General features: G+C 50.7%; 1 protein-coding gene across 1 annotated transcript; it reads left to right on the plus strand.

Moving 5' to 3' along the window:
- The first annotated feature begins 19,576 nt into the window (after positions 1 to 19,576).
- On the plus strand, positions 19,577 to 23,817 carry LOC143169232 (olfactory receptor 6B1-like). Its single transcript, XM_076356507.1, has 3 exons — positions 19,577 to 19,649; positions 20,133 to 20,145; positions 22,875 to 23,817. The coding sequence occupies exons 1-3, from the start codon at positions 19,577 to 19,579 to the stop codon at positions 23,815 to 23,817; spliced, it is 1,029 nt and encodes a 342-aa protein (XP_076212622.1).
- Positions 23,818 to 24,433: the final 616 nt, after the last annotated feature.

Consider the following 24,433-nt stretch of genomic DNA (forward strand, 5'->3'; position numbering starts at 1 on the left):
AACTCAGCTCATCCAACATGAAATCTTTAGGGAAAAAATGGACCACTTAAAAGGCATAAAGGGTCTGCAGAACTTTAAAAAGCAGCCTAATTGATAAATCGGCATGGAAAACCACAGAGCATCTTAACTAGTCACAAAAATTAAAATCTTGTGAAGAGTCATGAAAAGAGCCCCAAATTCTCAGTCAGACCTGATGAATCAGCTGTTGCAGAGTATGTCAGCTCTATGGATCCAATGAATATAAGGATCTATATTTCGTTCCCCTGCGTTTCTTTTAATTTTGAATTGTAATGATGATTAAAATTTGTGAGCAAGTCTACACAGCCTCCTCTGGGTAAGATGGCTTTGGTAACAACTGCTGATGAGATAGTAGAATGAGTGCAAAAGACTTGTTGTGGGAACAGAATACCCAAAACTGTCCGAGAACTCTTTCTGAAGTACACTGCCATACCCTAATGGCAGCTTCATTCCTGAATTAACTCAACAAAGGTTAGGCTGTTATTATCACAGATGAAGCTCTCTGTCCCACAGGCCTCTCTATCTCACCTCAGCTCTCGCAAAGGAAGTCCTTTGACAAGGAAGGAGCACATCCACTTGATCTGAATGGGAGGGCATGGGTGACGGGCTCTGTAAATGTTCTGAAATTTGTTTGACACCAAAGTTGAAAGCTTCCACTGGGAGTTAAAAAATTATATTCCTTATCTGCTAAGAGAAAGAAAATAATGAAGATGTTTTCAGTGAGGAAAAGTGGAGGTTGATGGGTGATGACGAACAGACAACACAGCTGAGGAGCAGACAGGATGGGCCAGGAGTGTATTTTGTGTACGGAACTGCACAGATATGCAGAAACAAAGAAAGATATCTGCATATACACATATGCAAAGGAGGGGAGCATTAATGATTTGATGAAGATTGAATTAGCCTTTGGGTGCTTATTAAGCAAACCACCCATGTTCACAACAAAAAGCAGCAGCTTGTTTTGATTCAGCATAGAACTAGGGATTTTTGTTACAACAGAATGATCCTGGTTCAAACTGAAATAAGAGCTTTCATGCAGTTTTTCCCATTTTGGTTTTGCTCTAGCTCAGCTACAGCAGCTTCCACCTGAAGTTCCAAACATTTCCATCTGCAAGAACAGAACTCCAAAGAGTTTTGGCTCCTGCAGGTTTTTCCTTCCCACCCCCAACGCTGCTCCCATTAATTTTGTTGTCAAAGAGTTTCACAAACCATTAATCAGATTTTTCTCAGGTATTTGTCTCACTACCCTTGGGTCACATGCTTGAAATCCTTTTTTCCTATCCCAAACACCCAGGGATTTAAAGCAGCCCCTTTTTCTGCTTTACACAGGAGAAAGCCCCCAGCTCTGACCACAGTCAGCTCACAGCAGAGAGACAGCCCTCAAAAACACCAACAGAGACTCAACATTCAGACCCAGACAAAGGGTTGGATGATGAACCCCTACTCCTACCAGCTGCATTTATGTTAAGGATGCTGCTTTTTCTCTCTTCTTGATATGCACGACGCATAAAGGCAATCATAGCCTAACAGACACTTTTTACAAGTGTTGTTATTGATACCAGGAGAAATGACCAGCTGACATTGGGATTGCAAACAGAACACATGAGCACTCTGGGAGGATTAATCAGCCTTTTTGTTCCTCCCTGTTGCTCCCACTAATGGTTTAGTTTCAGTCAGGTCTCAGGCTGAAATAGATCTGTTATCAGCAATTTTCCCATCGTAGGAACATGTCAGTAAAACAAAGAGCGTGCGAGACAGCAGAACAGTGAAAAATGCAGCATCCCCCTCCCACTTCAAGGACCTTTAATAGCACTGCGTTATCTGTATGCAAATGACATACGTGCCCTTCCAGTACTTGGTACTCCTGAAAGTACAACAGGCTAGACAGGGAGTTGGCGTTTGATGAGACCCATCACCAGTTCTGTCTTCAGCCCTCTCTTCCTGCGAGCCAGCTCGGAGGGACATCATTGTTACCCTGGGTATCAGGTTTTTTCGGTGCATCACAGAAGACCCTGGTCTCCTGGAAGGTGACCCCTGTCCCCTTTCTCTGGGCCCTTAGGGCATTCCGTTTTTCAACAGGAATATGATCTGAAATCTGGTTTGTCCCGTCTGAAGTGGAAGCAAAAAGGCTCATGCATGAATTATCCCGTGGTACCGGGCTTGACAGCCTCCTGGGAATGAGCTGCAGTGGACTGCATGCATCATGGTGGACAATTTAAAAAGGTTCTGCCCTGAAAGTCTTAAAAAGAGGATCACAGGGAGCATGAAGGATAATATCAGCACATCCTATTTGCAACTGAATAACCCGAGGCCAGGAGAAAGTGTTACGCATCACTCTGCCAGACACCTGAGAAACATGCTGTTCACCGCTGTCCATAAGCCCTCCGGCAATGAATCAGACCTTGCTCACACTAAAAAGCCAGAGCTCCTCGCAGGTTCTGACTCTGGGCAGTCACACAAGCCCCCATCTGTCCTTAGCTGAATAGGCTGGTTTTCAAAGAAAGGTGTTAAACACCCAGAAGACACAAATTTGCAAATAGATATGGTTGTTTTGCAAATGCTAAGCAAACAAGAACAGTAAAGGTTAATGACTGTAAAAAAACCAACACCCCAAACCAAACAACAGAACAAAACAAAACAAAACAAAAAGAACAGATGAGATGAAGAAGTTCCAGCAACTGAACTGTGAACTTCTACTTGGGGGAGGGCAAAATCTTCCCCAAATATCCTTTTCTTTTTCTAACTCCTTGTTCTCATGTCTAGCTCATTTTTCATGGCTAGCCCCACCACAGCCAGCACAATCCCAAAACCTGCAATTCAGAGCACACATCTGGAGCAGTGGTCTCTACAAGGAGCACTGCCAGGTTGCTGAAACTGCTGATTTTCAAGATGCACATGCCTGATTACCCCCAGTAGCTTTCTGGAGGGTCTTTATTGGTATGTTATGGAGGAAGATTATAGTTCTTGTGTATACAGTTCCCACATGCAAGAATGTTCTCTTTACCTCAAAGGAATACGGCAAAGACATTTTCTTCCTCTACCTTTTAGTGAAGACTCATGTTTCTGAAAGGAATTCTTCCCTCTCCCCCCGGCTTTTCTAAAAGTGTTCTGAAAGCCAGACACCTCCAGAGATATACCAGGTACATAATGTATTCCCTCCACATCATGCCTACAGTTTTGAGGAGAAATAGGAGTGTTTTGTAGCCAGCGGTGCGCAGCTAGTGTGCACTCTCAGTACAGGCCACAGCTTTCCTGATAGCTTTCCTCAAGGCTTGCTTGACCTCTCTGCTCCTCAGGCTTACAGTGGGTTGACCAGGGGTGTGAGGATGGTGTCGAAAAAGGAGAAGATTTTGTTCAGGTTTCTCAGTGGAGGTGTCCCAGGCAGCAAATAGAGGGCAAGAAGTGTCCCTTAGAAAATGCTGACCACAGTGATGTGTGAGAAGGCTTCCACTTCTCACACATGGTGGAGAAGGCCTTCTGCACCCCCGTGCTCTATGGGATCCTCCGAGTGGCATCTGTAATGCAGACGTAGGATGCCAGAGTGAACAAAACCAGCAAGACTACATCTCGCATGGACATTACAGCAGCCTGGTGTCACTACAGGAGAGCTCCAGCAAAGAGACCAAATCACAGAAGTGGTCAATTGGGCTGGGGCCATGAAACTTCAATTGGCTTGAGAAGTAAGCGATGATTGTAAAACTAGTCATTCCCCCAAGCCAAGAGCCAGCTGCCAGCGGGAAAAACACCTTCCAGTTCATCATGCTTGTACAGAGCATGGGGTGACATATGCCCAGCTTGTAGGACATACGCCATATGTAGGATGTGGTGGCCAGCAGGTAACGCTCAGAGACTGCAAGAGATCCAAAGAAACAGAGCTGAGCCATGCAGTCCTGAGCAGAGGCGGTCCCATCCCCAGCCAGGAAGTTGGCCAGCAGCCTGGGCAGGTTGATGGAAGTATAGCAGATCTCCAAGCTGCTCAAATTCACCGGAAAGAAATACACTGGGCTGTGGAGATGCTGGTGTGTCGCCACCAGCACAACAGTGAAGATGTTCCCAAGCAGTCTCTGCACAGACAATGAGAGAGAGGAGGAAAAGAGGCACCTGGACTCAGGTGCTTTCCCAAATCCCAGCAGGAGAAACTCTCTCGGTGTCATCTGTTTTTCCCATCCCCTTTCTCCGTGCAATGTTCTTGGTCTTTCTTTTCCCCTCTTGTCAGCAAGGGCGCCTACGAGAGAGGGAATGTTTGTGAAAGAAAGAAAATGTTACCAGAGAGAAAGCAGTGTTTTGCACACGTCAGGCTGTATTCACGTTCCCTTTAGGGGCTCCACGCTTAGTGCAAGAAGAGGAATGGGTTCTTGGAGAGAGCTCGTCCTGGGAGAACTCCTTTCCACCACACAGATGAGTTGCCCCATGAAGGTGCCCGTTACTCTCTACGGAATAAAAAGGGAAGGGGCATTTGCTCAGGCTTCAACAGCCCGATTGCTTTGCGTGAAGTTATTCCCAGTGTGCTCTTCACAGGTGTTAAGGACAGAGTTCCTTTTGCTGTCAGCAGGAGAAAGACAACTCAGTGCGTAAAGAGGAGATTTAAATCTGAGATCCACAGTAAGTGAAAGAGGGACCAGCCCAAGTCTGCTTAGCTTTGTGTACGGCGAGACAGAAGCAAACATTGCTTGCTGAATTGCTGCATGAGTGTATCCAGCTAATTATTATGTCATAGGATGGCTACTACAATAACATCACCGATAGGACAGCGGCAGAACAAGGGCAAAGTGTCTGGGTCAGTCTTGGAGCTGACTCTTCAGGAAGACAGAGCTGACTTAACAGGGACAATAAACAACAACCTGCCTGGAGAAACTGAGGAAGTAAAGAAAGCCGCAGGCCACTGGATTTGGAGGGGATAAAAGGCCAGCCCAAAGGTCGCGGTGTGAGATTAGCAGAAAATCATCAGTGAAGGCCCCACCGTCCAATAAACTGCTGTGGAAGTGTAGCGATCCTGACCGAAGGCCATTGCACGTCGAGGAGTTAGTGGCTCACATCACAGTTAACCCGAGGAGGCTCAGGCCTGTGCTGGGCCATGCCGTACCGTTCCGGGCCGTTCCGTTCCATTCTGTTCCGGGCCATGCCGAGCCGTACCGTACCGTTCCGGGCCGTTCCGTTCGGGGCCAGCCGCACGCAGAGCGTGGCCGTCAGGCTGGGCTGGGCGGCACAAATGCCCCGGCCGCAGGACAGCCTCAGCAGCTCCTTGTAGCGGAGGAGCCGCAGGCGGCGCGTGCTCGGGGCTGGCGATTACGGCACCCGCCTGTCCTTGCCTGTGTCTGAAAGTGCAGCGAGAAGTTCCCGTGTGACGGTGTGAACGCCCTTTCCGTTTGGCAGTAGAAATGATGAATACAGCTGTTTTCCGTTAAGAAAGCCCTGCAGTAGCTCGAGTGACCCTTCCACGCGCGGGCTCCGTGCTGTGTGCTGCACCCTGGCCGGAGACCCAGCTGATGCTTTACAGCTTGGCGTTCCCAGCATCTGAAGGGACGTCAAGTTACCTACATTATCCTCTCTTTCGTTATAGAGTTACCTTTAATAAACAGCATTTTACATGATAGTTTACAGGGTCTGAGTGCTTTTCTTACTGGGATCGCAGCGAACCAGAACCTCCTAGTGCAGAATAGGAGGCAAAGGTCTTCTCCAGGCCACCTCAATGTGTTGGGTGGGATGATCTTGAAACCCCCGTGCCCTGAGTGTGGACTCTTAAGGGCTGTACGCAGGTCTTGTGGACCTCAGCAGGTTGGTAGCTCTCAGGGATCCGAGAGTGCTCGTCCTAAGGCATCGGAAAGTGCCTGCATAACGATACCACTATACTGCCGACAGTGACCATGGCTGTGCGGCTAAGTTTTTGACAGGTATCCACTGCCAATTGTCAGAGTTAATCATACCACAGCTATATTGTAGTCACACACTGGCAAATGTAAACAAACATAACTGACACAAATGCACCCGCTATTGCTGTGATTGTCGTAACCACATGGCACAGTCTGTGTAAGGTATTACAGATCTCTACACGTATACTTCCTCTAGTCACAACAGTTTCTTTCCTCACTGGCTAATACAGCTTTACACTTTCCTCCCCAATAACCGAGGAAAACGCACAACTGATGTCATATCATATCAGATGCCCTTTCTCCTGTCAGTAGAATCGGCACCGCAGGTATTGAGCACCTCTGAGCTTTCTGCTGTGGTTTTGGGGCTCTGTGCTCAGTGTTGCCGGTAAGAGGCTGAGTGAACAGAGGGTGAAGTGGGGAAGGAGCATCATCTAGTGCATGCTTGTGGTAAATGCCCATTACGAGCCTGAGTGCGTGCTCAGGGGAAGCCCATGCTTGAGCCAGACTGCATCCGGGCGTTTCTGCAACATTGTGGATAAGCACAATGATGTCCCTGCTGATGAGCTCAAAAGGCTCCCCATGACTTTTGAGCCTTCACAGGGAGATGGAGATGGTGAAGGAAAGCACCTAGGTTGTCCAGAGAAATCCTGGGATGGATAGGCTGCTCAAAAAGGTGATGCACTCAAACTCTAGTACACCTTCCTCCCAGGCTGGGATGAATTGTGTCTGGAAATGCTGATGACAGGTGGAATTAGGAGAGATTCCCCCACTGAGCACTGCGAATGAAGAGTTTCCAAATCTCCTGGGCAACTGGATGAGAGTTAAGTGTTAAAAACCTGAAGGAGTGAGATGAAAACCCAGGTTACAAAGAGAGAGGGAGTGTTTTATGGAACAGCCCAGCGGGAGATGAAGTGAGAAGTATTGGCCACCTTGACCTATGCTCTTCCCAAGCTCCTCCAGCATCTCAGCTGAGGTGTGTGAGTGTCTCAGGGCTGGGTCCAACACCACAACAGCACAACTGTGACTCAACATAACCATGCTCTCTAGAATTTCAGAAGGGGTAAGCAGGAGAAAGACATCCAGGAAAGGGCAGAACTAAACCACACATCTTTGCCTCTCGTTTTCACTACGTAAAGACCCACTGGCTAAATCAGAACAGCCCATATGTGCCTCAGCAAACACGGCACTTTCCTCTAATCTTTGGCATAAAGTGATGACTTTTCCTGTGATGGTGCCTGGGAATGAAGACTCAGGTCTGGGTGTCACCTGTTCTGCCCCATGTCACTTCCCTCCCTATTCTCTCTGAAAACCCTTTTCTCACAGGAAGGCCAACAGAACGTTCAGCTCTTTCACTCTTCCTTCCACAGGTGAAGCTCTGGGCCTGAAGCACCTCAGTGCCATTTCCTAGTGTTATGGAAACAATCAGTGTCTGGGAGGGTGTCTCCCTTGGGATTTCAGGGAGGGAGCACTGCATAAGTGTATCCCTGTGGAGGAGGAAAGTGCTGAGCTGGTGCAAACTGTTTCAACACCTCAGGCAATGGCTGTCCCTCCCCAGACCTCCAAAGCATTTCAGCCTACTCTGAGAAAAAGAGAAACTGAGGTGGGGCAACAAGCACAGGCTTTTCCAAACTGAGGCAGCAGAGCCAGGTGAGGCTCCGGAAAGGGGATTCAGCTCACATCCTGCAGAAGACTATAATGGGATTGACTCCTTCAGAATAAGGCAGCTGTGGGTGGCTGAGGTTGCCTTTTCAGCCTCTGCCAATGGTCATCGGGGAGAAAGAAGCAGAGTCTGGTATTCCCTCCAGGCCATGGAGACCAACAAAGTACGATCAGATGAGCCACCCGTGGGAGCCTCCTGGAGGGAAGAAGCCAAAACCTCTTCCTGAATCAACAATGCATTTGTTGGTGGCTGAAGTAAGCTGAGCTACCAGTATTTCCTCACAGTCATGATTCACCTCTCCAAAATGTGAGGTCCCCAATGCCCTTCTTTCCTCCTTCTACGCCCCAGGGAGTGTGGGAGGGCACATTCCTCTCAGCCCATCCCATCTGCATCTCTGGGGAAGGTGACTCCTCTCTCTCCCAGCTGACCTCCAGGGCAGGAGGGGCTTGCCAGTGCACACAGACGTCTGGCTGTGTCTGCTCCAGGCAGCGGAGCTGAAGCTTAAAGGGAGAACAGCATTTATTTTCAGAGGCGCATGCTCCAATGGAGTTTAAAAGTTAAAGCTAAAACCAAGTTGGACATTAATCACCTGACAGCTTTTCTATTACAGCTAGGAAAAGTTAGACATCAGTCATCTATCTGCTGGGCAAAGTGTTGCTACAGCTGCTACCGCTAAGATCAAGCTGAAATAAGTTCAAGCCAAAAGCAGCCTAGAAAAAGCCTGGCAAGTCCTCAGCTCTTGTCTTGCTAACCTAGAACAGGTCTGAGCTCTTCCAAGAGCAAGGGCAGGACCGTAGTTACTGTATGACAATACACGGCTCTCTGGGAAGCGACGTCCTTTCCTGCCCCTCCCGGTGACTCTGAGATGGCCCTTGGAAGGAAGGATCATAGGCCCAACTGAAATAAAGGCTATGTCACACCTTTTGGCTTTCAGAAGATCCACTGTTTATTGGAAAATGAATCAGAGACTTTGCCAACATGGAGTGAGACCCATGAATTCAGGGCCCTGGGGCAGGAGGGAGTACATTGCGTGACTGGTTTGCTAATCAAAAGCTCCTGCAGTTCCACCTCCAACATGCTGATAGTTTAAAAATCAATCTCGCCCCACGTGAGTTCTCTTGGACATTATGATGGGCTGGGTCTGATGTAGATGAGAGTTTTACTTGCAAAACGATTGTTTTACATGGCAATGCAGACAGGGGAGCTCCTGACACAGCCTGGTCTTTTGGGGTAAAGCAAAGAGGTCAGCAAGTGGGGTGCAGCAGGGGTCCTTCATTGCGAGCCACTGCTATTGTGCCTACTGTTGACACCTCTAAACACTCATCTTTTCTAGTGTGCACAGCACTCTCTTGTCAAGACGGAAACCATAGAATCAAAGAATCATTTAGGTTGGAAAAGACCCTTAAGATCATTGAGTCCAACCGTTAACCTAACACTACCAAGTCCACCACTAAACCATGTCCCTAAGTGCCATCTTTGTAGCGGCCAGTAGCTCATTTTGCCAAAGCCGAATTCGGGAAGGGCAACCGCCGGGGAATGTGATGCTTCCTTCCCACTCCCACCTCCGCCCAAACCAAACACGCTGGAGGCTCTGAACTCGAGGTTTTCTCTTGAGGAGTTCAGCATGAGACAGGTTTGGCCCAACTAGTGTCAGACAGAAGCAGTGAGAATTCATCTGTAATGTAAGACCCCAGCTGGTAGTAACAATGGTATCGCAGCACGGCAGGTGAATTTAGGCTATACTTTCTGGCCCTTTTTAGCTCTGCAGGTGCTGCCGGTCTGTAGCACAAGGCATGTGTTGAGCTCAGAGCCTGAAGACACTTGGCTTCAGGCTGCTTCCAAGGAGGGTGTTGGCTGCCTCCAGGCATGTGTCCAGCTGGGACACTGCCCACTGAGAGACAGGGGCACTAGGGGAGTCAGGCAGGAGGGAGAGTCCACAGATGGAAAGGAGAAAGGGGGCACAGGACTCCTTCAACTGCCCCCAGAAAATTGTGGTCCTGCAAAGGGGTGAGGCAGGTCCCACTGGAGAGAGAAGGGAGGAGGCTGTGCTGTGGGGATCAGCAGGAAAAGGACCCTCAAGACTCACCAGCTTGGCTGCACAGCCAGGTCACAGCCTTGGCCTCCAGCAGCTCACAAAGGTCTTGGTAACACTTGTCATTTCTGTGCAGCCAGGTCACAGCCAGCACTGTGGCCCAGATGCTTGGCTCCATGACCTGTAGGAGAACAATGACTCAGACTAGCACGCAGTGCTGAGCATCCCCCCTGCCCCCTCACTGCTTCCCACCCCTTCCTTTGTGGCTTCTGGCTTCTGATCCCTTCATTCCTCTCTGGCTGCCCTTGGGATGCCAGCGTTGCTGCCAGCCAAGGGGTTCCCACTGCCCCAGGATGACACGCTGCCACCGTAAGAGGTTCTCCCCTTACCTCACCAGGCATCTTTCCCTTGATTTCAGCCTCGTTGATTTCCAGCACGGAGGCCAAGCCTGAGCTGAAGGCCCAGGAGCCATCTACATTCTGCAGTGCCACCAGCTCCTGGCACTCAGCAATAGCTTCGGTGAACCAAGGCCCAAAAACTGGAGAGCACAAAACAAATTCCGTGGGATCCACATACTTGGGGGAAGAAATAGATGGTGGTGGTGGTTTACATGCTGTGGGAGATGTGAAGAGGAGGGTTGGGAGAATCACAGGAAGCTGAGCCCTCTCTACTCCCCTGTGCAATGCCCCAGACTGCTCTTCTTTAGGCACCTACCTGCAGTCTAAGCCCCTTCCTGCATGTCCCCAAAGCACTCCCTTCCGTAGCCCTTTCTGACACCCCTAACTCACCCCCAACTTTGACCATTGCCTCTTCTCCTGGCATTCCTGCCCAGCCATGTCCCAAGACATGGTTGCTTGATACCCCCCCAACACATCTTATCCAAATGTGTATTTATGATCCAGCACCGTCCCTGTCCCCTCCCTGGGTGTCTCTGAGCTGGGTCTCATATTCGCTGAAGGACTTGCAGGTTTAAGGGTAACTAAGGGAAGGGTTAAAGGCAAAATTCATTGGTTTCCACGCCATGGGCAAGACATGGCAGCATAACCCTCCTATAAGACATTAGATTATCCCATACCTTTTGAGCAAGCCTCCCGCTGGGGTAGGGCAGCAATGCCACGGGTGAGTCGACGGAGGGCAAGCCATGACTGACACACTGCTGTCAGCCAGCCAGGTGGGACCCAGATGCTCGTAGGATAGCAGGAAGAGACTTTACTGGAGCCACAAAGCTCAACGATCTGGCAGGGGATGAGTGACTGGCGGAGTGGCAACAGTGCCAGGGGCCCTTCAAGGGCAAACAGGGAAAGGGGCTGAATTAAGTACATGGGAAAGAAGCACCTGGTGGTGATGGGGCCTACCCCGTGAGACTGGGGGTGCCCCGTGGCTGGGGTTCCAGCTCCAGTGGAATGAGAACATCCCATGGAGCTGCCCCACCAGCTCTTTCCCACGAGTGTCTTTCCTTACCTCGGTACCAGGTGACCCTCTGTGATGTGCAAACCAGCTGGTGAAGGGGCAGATGATCCCTGAAGTGAGGCTGATCTCAGCTGTGTGATGCCTTGGTTCATCCCCTGACCCACTCGCAGCCTCTGGCAACAACCTCTTCAGCAAGCGTCTGGCAGCCAGACGATGCCCAGCCAGCCTGGGGACAGAGTGGGGTGAGGCCTGACCACCTGGCTCGTCTCCGTGCTGGGGAAAGGTGGACAGAGAGAGAGCCTGGACACCTGGGTTGTCTCCCTTCAGGGGTGAGGATGGACAGAGGGAAAACCTGGATGCTTGGGTCCTCATCTGTCTGGAGGGAAGTGATGCCCAGGTTCCTGGGTCCTATCCCTGTGGGGTCAAAGCAGGGAAGGAGGGCATGCTTGGACACTTGGATTCTCTGCCAGTTTGGGACTGTGTGTGGAAGTTGGGAATGCATAAGCTATCTGGCCCCCTCTCAGCTGGAGTCCATGTTAGAAATGCATCTTCCCTTAGGACAGGCTCTCACCGGCCTTCTCCCTGTGGGCACAGTGGGAATTCAATCGTGTGAGTGACGTCCTCGCCGTCCAGGCTGTACTGCAAGATCATGACCCTTTTGGCCACCATCGTATCCTGGGAACACATAGGAAGCTAGTGGAGGTTACTGGGGCCACAAGATGGTTACTGGGGGATATTGGGCAGTTACTGAAAGATTACTGGTGGTTCCTGGGAGGCTATTGGGAGGTAACGGGGGTCTCACCTGTGCCTGTCCATGGATCTGGGCGTAGAGGAGGCTGTGTTGACCCTGAAGGATGGACTGAGGGGTGCCTCCCAGCACCTCAACCTCCAGGCCACGGGGCAGGGTCCAGCTCAGAGAGACTCCCTCAGCTGCTGGCTTGAGGGCCTGCTTCAGGCACTTCAACACCTGGGGACAGAGGGCAGGACACCACAGTTCGCAGCTCCACCAGGGTTCAGCCCATGGCCCCCGGTGTCGGGGGTCCCTGGGGGACAGTGGAATGTGTAGGGTAGCCTGTGCCAGCTGGGTTCCCTGGGCACAGGGTTATAACCCACAGGTCTGTGGGTTATAGCAGGGCAGAGCCCAGGCACCTGGGTTCTCAGTGGGGTGGAGCAATGGGGTGGAGTCAGGGGAAGCCTGAGTGCCTGTGTTCTTGGGGCAGTTGGGTCTCGACTACAGTGTGTGGGCAGTCCAGGTGCTGGGGTACTTGGAAGTCAGTGTGTCTGTGGAATAGAGGGGGACCTGCCAGAGCTCCTGGGTTCCTACCACAACTGTCATACTGTTGTCAGAGGAGACGTAGGTAGCTTCACTCCCTGGCCAGGGCCGTAGCCAGGGCAGCCCTGTCCTCAGAGAAGCAGAAGGAGAAACACCTATGGGGGAATCAGGGAAAGGTGTCAGAAATGAGAGCCAGAGGTGGGTGCAAGGATGCCGGGACAGAGCTGGAGAACATAGGCTGGAGTTAAACCTGGGGGAACAAAGCTGGGATGCAGACCAAGGGGGCAGGAGGAAGAGCAGGGAGTGAGGGACTGGGGTTGGAGCTGGGGTTAGACAGGGAGCTGGCAGAGGAGAGCTGGGACTTGGGGCAGAGCTGGGGTCAGGCTAGTGGGGCTGAGGCAGAGCTTGGGGGCACATCAGGGCATACAAGCCCTGTGCCTCAGTCTCCCTGCTCACTCTGTGAAGGGTGCCTTGGTTGCGGGAGTAGTAAGCAAAGAGTCCCCCACGGGGGCTTGGCACAGGAGAGCTGTGCAGGGTGGGAAGGGTCTTTGGGACACTGGAGGGGCCCAAGGATTGGGACAGGCACTGGCGAACAGGGGCCCCCATCAGGGATGGAAATGACTGGACAACCAAAGGGTGACTAGAGGACTGGGGGCAGAGAGTCCTCGTTACCGGTGGCTGTTGCGGTGACAGCAGACCTCTGCTGCGATGGCTTCCTTGTCAGGGGATAGCCCAGCCATGAAGATGAAGAGCTGGGAGACAGGGGACGTGAGTGGTGGGGCCCTGCACAGGGACCCCAAAATGGGGAGAGCAAGCCCCTGAAATGGAGAGAGGGGCCCAGGAGAGAGATGCCCTGTAGAGAGACTACCCCAGGGAGAGATATCCACTCAGGGACAGAAACCTTCTCCATTCCCCCACACCCCACAGTATCCTTCTGGTTCCCTTGTGACCACCATGTACTTTGGGTGGCTCCTTCCACCCACACTCCTGTGTCCTCCCTCTCCTCCTGGGACACCTGTCCCTCTGCCCCTCCATGCCCCTGCACCCAGACCTGGCACGTATGCCTGTGGGGGCGGGGGGTATTGTAGATTGAGTGGAGGGTTCCCAGCAGATCGGTGTCACCCAAACTGGAGCTGGTGGAGGGGATGCGCCGCATGGCCTCAGTCAGGTTGTCCTGAGTATATTCAACACTTAGCGTGCAGGGGGCACAGCATGTTTGGAGAGCACATTGCTCTCTGCCGGCCCTAGTGCGCCCCGAGACCTTGCCCCATAACGCTTCCCACAGCTATGCCCTAGGGTCCTCTGCATGTCTCTGCCCCATAGTAGTTCTTGAAGAGACCTGGCTTCATAGTTCCTGCAAGACTCTGCTCAGCAGAACCCCAAGAGGTGCTGTCCCATAATGCCACAAAGATCCCGTCCCCAGAATCCAGCCTTGCCCTACAGTACCCAGTTGAGCCCTCCAGCACCCAACCTGGCTCCATACCAACCAGCCAATTTCAAAGCATGCACACCTGCCCTCCAGCACCTAACCCTGCCCCATAGCACCCATTCCAGCCCCACAGCACCCAGCCATGCCCCACAGTATCCAGCCCTACCCACCAGCACCTATTCCAGCCCCATAGCACCCAGCCTGCCCCATGTTTGCTCACAGGTAGATGCCCTCAGACATTGCTCCATAGCAGTAGATGTTGAAGTAGCAGCCCAGGGGCAGGCTTTTGAGAAGGAAGAGCAGGGACTCCTGTGGAAAGACACAGCAAGCAGGTCTTGGGAGGCACCTGTAGGGGGGTACAGATGCCTTTGCCCATAGTCTGGTCCTCCTAAAGCCTCTGGACTCCCCTGGATGACCCAAGCTAGTGCCCTGAACTCCCCTCAGCACCTGAGATATTTCAGGACCATTTCAGGCCCCACCAGTCCCTCCTCACATCTCTGTGCCTCCCTAAATGCCTGCCCTGGCCCGCTCCCCTTCAACCTGCTCTTCCACCCCATCCTGGGCCCTGTTCTGCGGGGGTACCTGTGCGTGCTCAAGGAAAGTGGTGTCCAAGAGGAAGATGAACTCTCCAGATTGGCGTTGCCCAGGCACTGCCTCAGGGATGCTGGGTGCCAGCGTCACCACCACAACGGGGTCAGCAAGCAGGGAGCCTGGAGGATGTATGGGGTGGGATGAAGGCCAGATAGGTACCCCCCTCCTCCTCCTGATTCTGATTCTCATTGTTCTTTCAGCTTCCACCATCCCAGAGCCCGTGATGCCCCACACTCAATACCCTACTGTACTGTCCACCAATTGCACAGCCCAGTGCCCCACGTATTCCAAGCCAGTGCCTCCAATACAGAACTTCCCGTACGCATCCTGCTATGTCTGATACCTCACCACAGTGTGCCCAGCACCCCACCCTGGAGCCCCAGGACCCAAACTATCCCATCTGAATGCCTCCCATTCCCATCCCAGTGTCCAACAATAGCTCACCCCCCAGAATCCCCAGTGTCTCCCTGTGCCCCAATGCCTCCTGCAACCCAGAGGTACCCCCATGTTCCCTCCCCTGATGCACGCACTTGGAGGGGCCACAGGGTCTCCCTTCTCCACCACAGCACTGACTGCAGTGGGGTCTCCAAAATACACCAGCAGCTCCAAATCATGCTGACTGGGGGGCTGCCAGCCAGTGAGACCTGGAGAAGGGGTGCCTGGTCATACACAGGAGGAGGGGACCAGACCCAACATTCGGCCAAGAGCACAGACACTGCTCCAAATACATCCCCTTTTTCTCAGTGATGACACCCCTCCCCAGCTCCCCCTGGGATCCTGGCACTCAGGAGGGCATACCTGTGCAGTGCTGTGGTCCTGGGCAGTGTAGATCAAAGGGGTGAGGGAGAAGTTGGCCTGGACATTGGCCACTCCATGGGGTGACTGCAGGCTAGTGGTGAGTGGCAGGCTGCAGGGCAGCTTGCTAGTGAGACAATTCCAGGCTGCAAGGAGTAACATGGCACTGGGGAGGGCACAGGCTCTCCCTGCAGGGATGGGGGGAGCAGGATTTGGCATTCATATGTAGGACATATGGAGAGAATTGGGGGTTGTCAATAAGGCATATAGAGGGGTCCATGAGTCTGTTTATGGGAAATGTGTGGGAGGTGCGGATCCCCTCATGGGGTACAAGGAAGGATACGTGGATCTGTCCAGGGGCTGCATGGGGGAAAAATGTGGGTCCCCCTGTGGGTGCAAAGGGAAGTTGCATTGAGTCTGTTCATAAAGTACATGGGGAGTCTGTGGCCCTTCTGTGGGGTGTGTGACTGGGAGGGCAGGTTCCTTGTGGGGTCACTCACCATAGAGTTTTGTGTAGGGATGCCGCGTGGGTGGCAGCACAAAATGGGCTGCTCCATCTGGCTCCCGTGGCAGCTCTTGGATGTAGCGCAAGGTCACGACCACCTCCCTGCCAGGGGACAGGGTGCCCAGGAAGCAGGCAAATACCTTGCCTGGATCCTTAGACTGATCCTGAAGGTATTCCAGATTCTCCCAGCCCCCTGTAGCCTCGTGCAGCTGCTGGGCCTGGGTGGGAAAGGGAGGGACAGAAAGCTGATCACCAGGCAGGCCATGGGCTGCTCATCCCATGCCCCTGTGGTGGTTCACCCATTCGTCCCTGGATGCTGGAAGTGGTTGGGACTACTTCAAGTATGTGGCTGTTCCCACCCTGGCAATCAAGACTCGGTGACCAACGTTACTGAGGGTCTAGTGTGAGCCTGCCATAGAACAGTGTCTGCCCCCCGCCTCCCAGCTTCCTTTTTTCCCCATACCTCTGTTCCCCACCCGTTTCCTGTAGAGCTCTTGACCATTCCCATCCTTGTTTCACTCTGGGAAGATCCAGTCCAGGTATTTCCCCCTACAGCTGCCTATCCTGCTCCTTTCTTTGTCTCCCTTTGGGAGCATCCCCCATCCCCCAAATGTCCCTCAGCTGTCTGGATTTTCCTAGAAGTCCAAAGCTCTGACGCAACATTTCTGGAGACCTGCTGACAAGAAGGGTCTCCTGTAAGAGGAGAGATCCACAGAAACCACTAGGCAGCCCCTATCTCGTGAAGATTCCTTGCCATTTCCCCAGTCCTACACACATAGCTGGAAGCCCCAATCCCCCATGTATAGCGAGAGCAAACCCAGGGATTCAGAAATCCTTGTTGATGAGCTCTGGGACGTCACCAGGAGTATCTGTGCATTGAGGAGGTCTGCACCCCAGCCCCACCGTGGGAGAATCTTGAAGAGAACTGAGGGATAGCAAAGGGAGATGGAAGGAAGGAGGTATGAAAGCAAGGATGGATGGATGGATGGATGGATGGATGGATGGATGGATGGGACTGTGTTGGGATGAACAATTCATGGCTACCCATCCATGGCTGGATGGATAGATTGGCAGACAAGGTCCATTTTGGGAGAGATGGATGCATAGGTGGACAGAGAGACATTTTTGTTGAAATGGATGAATGGACAGGTGGAGGGGTCCATTTTAGAAGAGACGAGCAGCTCCCCATCACAAACAGAATTGTGTGAATGTAGCTGCACAAGAGATAGCACCTGCGAGGGCACGTTGAAAGTCCAGATAATAAGGGGGAACATGATGGAGAGAGAAATGAGGGTCAGGTATTCCATGACTGCAGAGCAAATCCCAGAAAGGCACTGGAGGGAGGGTGTAGTTCAAGTGGCTGTCTTGTGGCCAAGTGCCAGGTGAAAGGGACCGCCCTCCACCCCAAACCCATCCACATAAATCTCTCTGGTTGAGACACATTTGCCTCAATTTCCGCAGTTCCCGCTCTGGGGTGACAGGGTGGGGAGCACCAGAAAAATCCCCACCGCACCATCATGCTGACAGGGTGGACAGAGAGAGCAGATAGGGTGTAAGTCCTTGGGGGAGTAGGGGTGAGGGATGGACAGAGGGATGGATCGCATAGGGGCAAGCTCTCCCCAGTGAACAGGGACAACGAGCAGAGAATAAGGACAGAATAACAGAGTGAGGCACGAACAAGCCAACACTCACCAGAATCAAGGGCAGAGTCAGCAGGGACGGACTGACAATCAGATGGACGGAGGGAAAGATGGAAGAGGAAGTGGGGGAGAGAGTAAGGGGCAGACGGATGAGACACGGGAACAGAACGGGGAGGGATGCAGAGACCGAGCAAGAGATGTTCGGGCAGACAGGAAGATGCAGGGCTACGTAAGCAGAGGGATGGCTGCGAAGGAGAGAGAGGCGGAGGGGCAGGCGGACGGACAGACGGACGGGAAGGCGGGGAGGCAGGGCCAGGGGGGCGGAGACCCCCCCCACCCCCAACTGGGATCGCTGCAAACCTCCTCCCGAGCACCCGGGCGCCTGGTTCCCTGGGGGCTGCGGGGACAGCGGGGATCCTGGATGCCGGGTAGCCTGGGAGGCTGTGGGATGGGGAGGGGAGAGGGGACACCCCCGGCGGAGGGGATCTGACCGGGGTCCCCGGGCACCCCTCCCCGCCTCGGAGGCGAAAGGGACGAGCGGGCGGGAGCGTCTGCAAACCGCGCTGCGGGACGCCGCACCGCAGGAGCTGCTGCAGCTACGGGAGCGTCTGCGCACCCTGCCCCGCCAGCGCCCGAACGGGGAGGGCGTCCTGGGCGGGGAGCAGCGTCCCTCGCCGCCGCGGGATGCTCCGGGCACGGCCAGGGAAGGGACTGCAGATCCCTCAGCAGGACTGCTCCTGGCCTAAGGGAGTCTGCCGAATCTCCCCCCACAGCCCAGCCCCTCCACTCTGTCCTCACATCTGAGGCAACGGGCGGCAGCTGCCAAGGGCCCCCTGCAGCCCGGGCAGTGTCTTCTGTGTGCCTGAGGAGGTGGCACTCGTCCCTCCACGAACCTGTCCCCCTGCCAGGCCTGCAGCACTGGCTGCAGATTTGGAGGCTGGGCTCAGGTCCATACACTGATTAGTGCCAGGCTGTTGCTTGGGTGGTGGATTGCAAAGAAGCAAAACCAACATACTGGCCAGCTGAGGAATGGGGAGAGTCGGCAGTCAAGCTCAAACTTACACACCTACTTTTGACACGGGTGTTTCCTCTCATCTGCTGGATTGGGATGCTCTGTCTCCACCTTCCTCACATGAGCCAGCCCCATGCTCATGCCTCCCTGGCAGCAAGCCCCTGGTTGAGACAACCCACCTCATTGGTGGTCTCTAGACACCCAAGGGGCCAAATTGCGTTTGACTTCAGGTGTGTTGCTCCCAGAGCACACCCTGGCTGTCTCTCACTGGGAGTGTGCATAGCACTGAACTCTCGCTTCTCCAGCAAACCTGGGCCGCTTCCTTCAGTCTGCCTCTCAGGGTTGGTGTGATTCTCAGGCAAGACCAGCCGAAGGGCTGTGCTGACATTGTGACAGCCTTGATCAGCACAGACAGTTCTAGATGCCTTTGTTCAAATTCTGCCACAGTGCGTCCAGTCTCATTACACCCATGGAGATCAAGTTCTCTGAGGAAGTGGGCAAACCGACATTCACGTGCTGCTGGTAGACGTGGCCCATGACTACCTTCAAGAACTGGTGGAACACGCCATGTTGTCTCCAATAGTCCTGATGCTTATGAGTAGGCAAACGAGTCCCAGGTGTAGATGCTACATGCCGCATTTGAGCAGCTAGGGAACACTTTCCTGCCTCCCAGCTCTTCCTTTCCTCACCACAGGTGATGAGTAAGCGGCACGCTTGGTCAAAAAGTGCCACAAATACTGAACTGCTGACCCCTTAACCTTCACCTTCCCAAAACTTCTGTCCAGCTGGGATGCATACTTGAAGGTTCTCACTGACTCTCGATGGAGACCACTTGGTGCCTGTGAATGGCTTTGGGGTGCTGGACCTCCATATCTCTCTTCTGAGCATCTCTGGAGGATGACGGCCCCCTCAAGTCTGGGCCTCTTTTGAAGTGCAAAGAAATAATACCTGGTCTTAGTGTGGCATAAAGGTACACTGCTCAGATGCTCGTATATTTTCTGTCCAGACAGGACAGCAGAGTCTGTTGCGTCCAGAATAGGAAGCAGCCAGGTGAACAACCCAGCCGGTGACGGTGGTACAAGGAGTTGCCACAGGGCTGGAGGGCATCTGTGTGCTGCTGCTGAGGGGATTATTGTAGCTACCCCCCGCCTCTGACACACATACATGCTCTGAAGTTCCCCAGTGCTCACCCTATGCTTTCTTTTGTGAATTCATCCCTGGCAGACAGCACTGCTCAGAAAGGAGGGGAACTGAGCTGTGGAGAGATTGTGGCCCTGGGTACAAATGCATGGAAGCATTTGGGAAGTATCCCCAACATTGCCACTGGTTTCTTAAGCCTGCATGGGTCCAGCAGATTTGAATGTGGACGGCCCTGTCAGGGAGCAGCAAAGGCCAGCTTCTTCCACAAGGGAAGGTGAGTTGGGAGCCAAATGCGACAGTAAGGTGGGTGGGAGCAGTGACCTCACCAACAAGGAGCCAGGATCCTGCGGGGTAAGTCAGGGTCAGGACTGGATCCAGAGACAGCGGTCAGGATCAGGCACAGTCAGGGGTCACCCAGCAAGTTGGGTAACGGGGGGACAGGCCCTGGCTTCTTGCTTTCTTCACAACAGCTCTCATCAGCAAAGGAGCTGACCTTGGACTCAGCCACCTAAACTGCTTAACTTAGCCAGCTGAACTGGAGCAGGCTCATTTTTTTTAAGAAGTCCCACTTTCTACATACTTTCTTTCTAAAAGGTTCTTTTTATAATTTTATTCTGTCCATGACCATTCTTATTTTTTCTGCTTTCAATAACAATGCACAGAAATATTCATGAAGTAAGGGCACGCGTGGAGTTTCAATAATTAACTAAAGTTTAAACATGATTGATGTGAGTTTTAAGGCTCTGGTCTGTTTCAGTCCGTTTTAAGAGGTAAAATTCAGTTGGCAATGTGTAAATTGCATGTACATATACAGTCAAAACATAGACATCTGTGGTGGGTTGACCTTGGCTGGTTGCTAGGTGCCCACCAAGGCACTCTATCACTTCCCTTCCTCAGCGGGACAGGGGGAGAAAATAAGATGAAAAACTCGTGGGTCGAGATAAAGGCAGTTTAATAAAGAAAGGAAAGGTTGCGTGCAGAAGCAAAGGAAAAAGAAAAAAAAAAAGATTTATTCTCGATTTCCCATCAGCAGGCAGTGTCCAGCCCCTTCCTGGGAAGCAGGACCTCAGTGCGCACAGCAGTTGCTTTGGAAGACAAACACCTTAATAACGAATGCGCCCCTCTCCTCCTCCTTTCTCTTAGCTTTTATTGCTGAGCACGACGTCATATAGCATGGAATATATTTTTGGTCAGATTGGGTCAGCTGTCCTGGCTATGTCCTCTCCCAACCTCTTGCCCACTCCCAGCCTACTGGCCTTTGGGGGGTGGGGGCGGGTGTAGGGTGTTGGAGATTCAGCCTTGATGCTGTGCAAGCACTGCTCAGCGATAGCCAAAACACTGGTGTGTTATCAACACCCTTCTAGCTACAAATACAAAGCACAGCACTGTGAGGGCTGCTATGGGGAAAGTTAACTCCATCCCAGCCAGACCCAATGCAACATCTGTAGAACACGGTTTATGAAAAATAAATAGTTTTAATGTAAATAATAGTCACACAAAAATAAGCAGTTTCTTGAAATTTTGTCCGATAGCGGGAAACAAAGTAGCAGAGAAAATAAATTATAAAGACAAATAGGAAAACTACTTTGTAAAGATCTTCTTTCAGACTGAAAACTGTGTTTTCACCCTGTTCTAGTTGTGTCATAGTCTGAAAAATCTGCAAAACATATGGGGTATTGTGGGTTGTTAATGGTAAAGCCCCGGATGCAGTAATGCCAAGGGACACGTGTTATTCCGGCAGGAAAAATAAGCAGTGGGACAACTGACCCATCTCATATCAGTTCCAGATGGAGGTTCATCTTTCAGCAGTACACAGGCAGACAGAGCAGAGCCACAGCTGTCTGGAGAAGGTTTGTGCACTGGAAGACCTGATTCAGCTACAGAGTGAAAGTGCTTCAAGTGGGGGGTGCATCATATCAGACAAGGCTGAAATCACATTTCTAACAGGTAAATCAGATTAATTTTGGTAAAATCAGAAAAGATTATTTTATAACTCTCTTCCGTCCTCTAAGGTTCATCCAGGATGAAAATATTAGGATGGACATTAATGCACAAAGGATACGAAGAAAATTACAGCAGGAAGGATGAATAGGTAGGCAAACAAGCATGCTGTCAGTCTGCTAGATATTCACCACAGTGTAACTGAATACCAAATTCCCTTAGGTATTTTTTTACTTTCCTTTGCACAGTATATTTTGGGATAAGAAGGGCAGAAATTCTACTGATAGCCTCAGCAGTCTGCCTGTAAGAATTACAAATGCAAACTGTCCTGCAGCAAGGTAGGTGGGAAATTTTCCTGTGACCTTTTCTATTGAAAAATGTTTTGTGAAATAGGAATAATTTTTTCTGTTTTGAAGTGTTACTCTTTTGGATATTCTATCTGAATGAAATAAAGCTATTTCAATATGATTGTCCAGAACTAAGACAGTAGTCTCTGGTCGAGAGAGAGAGAGAGAGAGAGAGAGAGAAATCCTCTGACAGGATCATCTCAATTACTTTGAACAGTGACTGTGGGATTAGTATGTCCAGACATGTGTGCCTACACTGAGGTTAACTGTGTGAGCAACAATGTTTAATTTAGCAAGTAACACCAGGTCCCTGGCAGATCACTTTCTTGTTCCTCAGCCTTGTGTTCTTTTAGCTTCTGAAGGACCTCTTTAACAGAAAGAACCCACAAAACCAAACCAAACCAAACCAAACCAAACCAGAACAAAAAAACCCCAACCCCTAAAAACAGAAAGAAAGGAAAAAAGGAGAGAGGAGAGAAGGGGGGGAGAGAAAGAAGAGAAACTGATAGTTTTGATAACTATCAGTGCATTAAAGTAAAAACCACATTTCTTCTCATGATTTCCTTCAGTATCTGTTATATTTCCCAGGTATGGTATTTGTCATCTTGGGTGATGAAACGGTCAGTCGAAGAATTCCTCTCTTTTCCTTTCTTCTTTTGATTGAAGGTTTCTAAATCATAGCTTGTTTCTGTTGGCTGGAATACCACTTTCTGGCCCTGCAGGTTTCAAAAAATATTGCCGAGTGAGATAAGCCATACCTTTCAACATTTTCCTCAATATTTTTCTGGATATTTCAGGGTTTTATCACGTTCAGTATACACAAACGCTCATCAATCTGCCCAGTTCTTTGAAAGTCCACATTACAGTTTTCCACTGGTTGTATTGGTCTGGTATAGTCTAGGTCATCAAAACATCCTGCTGCAGTTCTGTGCGATGCTTTCCAAACCCAAGGAAACAATTTTGTTACAAAATTTGCATAAAACAAAATTAAAAATATACAATAATCTCTCTCATAAATTAGTATCTGGAGAATATTCAAGAACTGCTTAAAAAGAAAATAAACAATACAACCATACAATGTTAATAACAATGTCTTTCTTCTGTAATTACTTGGTGATGATGGATCAATAGTTAAACGTAGTTCTTGATGCTTTATTCCAGGCTGTGATGCATTTCCTCTTGGCTTGATACGTGGCAAATGGGGAATGTAGAAATAAAACAGTCATCACAACATTTCTGCTCCTGGAATTTGGGAATATCCCAGAAATGCAGTCTTTTCTCTTCCTCCTTTTCTTGGTGATCTACGTTGTGACGGTGATTGGCAACATCCTCATTTTTGTTTTGGTCGTGGCTGATCGGCACCTCCACAAACCCCTGTACTTCTTCCTGTGCAACTTGTCCTGCTTGGAGACCTGCTACAGCTCTACCCTCCTGCCCAGGATGTTGTCCAGCTTTCTGACTGGGGACAAGAGCATTTCTATTGGCAGCTGCATCACACAATTTTATTTCTTCGGTTCCCTGGCAGTCACTGAAAGTTTTCTCTTATCGGTGATGTCCTATGATCGGTATTTAGCAGTATGCAAACCCTTTCACTACAGAGCTGTCATGAATAGCAGGTACTGCCTGCAGCTTGCAGCTTGGTCTTGGATGAATGGTTTCCTCGTTATGGCCATAAGCTGCTTCCTGATTCCACAACATTCCTTCTGTGGTCCCAAGATTATTGACCATTTCTTTTGTGATTTCACTCCAGTGATAAAGCTCTCCTGCTGCGACACCAGCCTGACTGAAATGTTGGTGTTCATCCTCTCATCAGTATGCGCACTAACCCCTTTCCTACTAACCCTGGTGTCCTACATGTGTATCATCACCACTGTCCTGAGAATGTCTTCCACCACTGGGATGCAAAAGGCTTTTTCCACTTGCTTTTGCCACCTCATTGTTATTACAGTTTTTTATGGAAGCTTAATAATGGTTTATGTCCTGCCAAAAACTAAGACTCTAAGAGCACTGAATAAAGTCTTCTCAGTTTTCTACACTGTTGTGACTCCACTGCTCAACCCCTTCATCCACAGTCTGAGACATAGAGAGGTGAAGGATGCTCTGAGTAAAGTGGTCAAGAAATGTGAATATTTCCTAAAGGTTAGAAAGTTTTAACCATTTTCTTCCCCTAGAAGGCAATGACAGAAAATAACTTACGATATTTGAGGGAAGATTCTCCTCATGTAATTTTTAGCCCTCAGAGCCTGTGCTACTTACGCCTAGAATTTTCACTACCGAATTAGCTAATCTGACCTACCTTAACTGCCCAAGTGAGGATGAGACATTTTTCTATGGAAAAGGGTCATCTCTCTTTACCCATTGTACCAGTTACCTGCGTGACTAGTTCAGCTTTCAATGTCTAACTAGTGATACCTCAAATCAGGTGATTGCAATCCCACTCCTCTGAAGAGTGGCCCATTTCACTTTAAGAGAGTTGTTGAGTGTAGTGGATTCTTAGATGAATAATTTAGATGTGAAGAGTGATTTTTTTAGGCAGCTCAAGGTAGGTCAAAAGAATGGATCTAGTTCAGAGGGAGCAATTTAATCTCTGTTTTTGAGTAACTATACCAGTATGACTATAATTGTCGCAGTGAATGTGAATGCTACGCAGTTGATTGCATAGCTGTACGTGTGCATATTTAAAAAAAAATTAAATGACACACTAGTAACTCTTAATTGGTTATACGTTTTTAGACGTTTCATATTCATATTTATTTGTAATCGTTGTCTC

Source organism: Aptenodytes patagonicus, chromosome 20 (genome assembly GCF_965638725.1).
Source record: "Aptenodytes patagonicus chromosome 20, bAptPat1.pri.cur, whole genome shotgun sequence".
In the NCBI taxonomy this organism is placed as follows: domain Eukaryota; kingdom Metazoa; phylum Chordata; class Aves; order Sphenisciformes; family Spheniscidae; genus Aptenodytes; species Aptenodytes patagonicus.

Coding starts and splice junctions, on each gene's coding strand:
- LOC143169232 (XM_076356507.1), top strand. CDS start 19,577: ATGGGTCCAGCAGATTTGAATGTGGACGGCCCTGTCAGGGAGCAGCAA.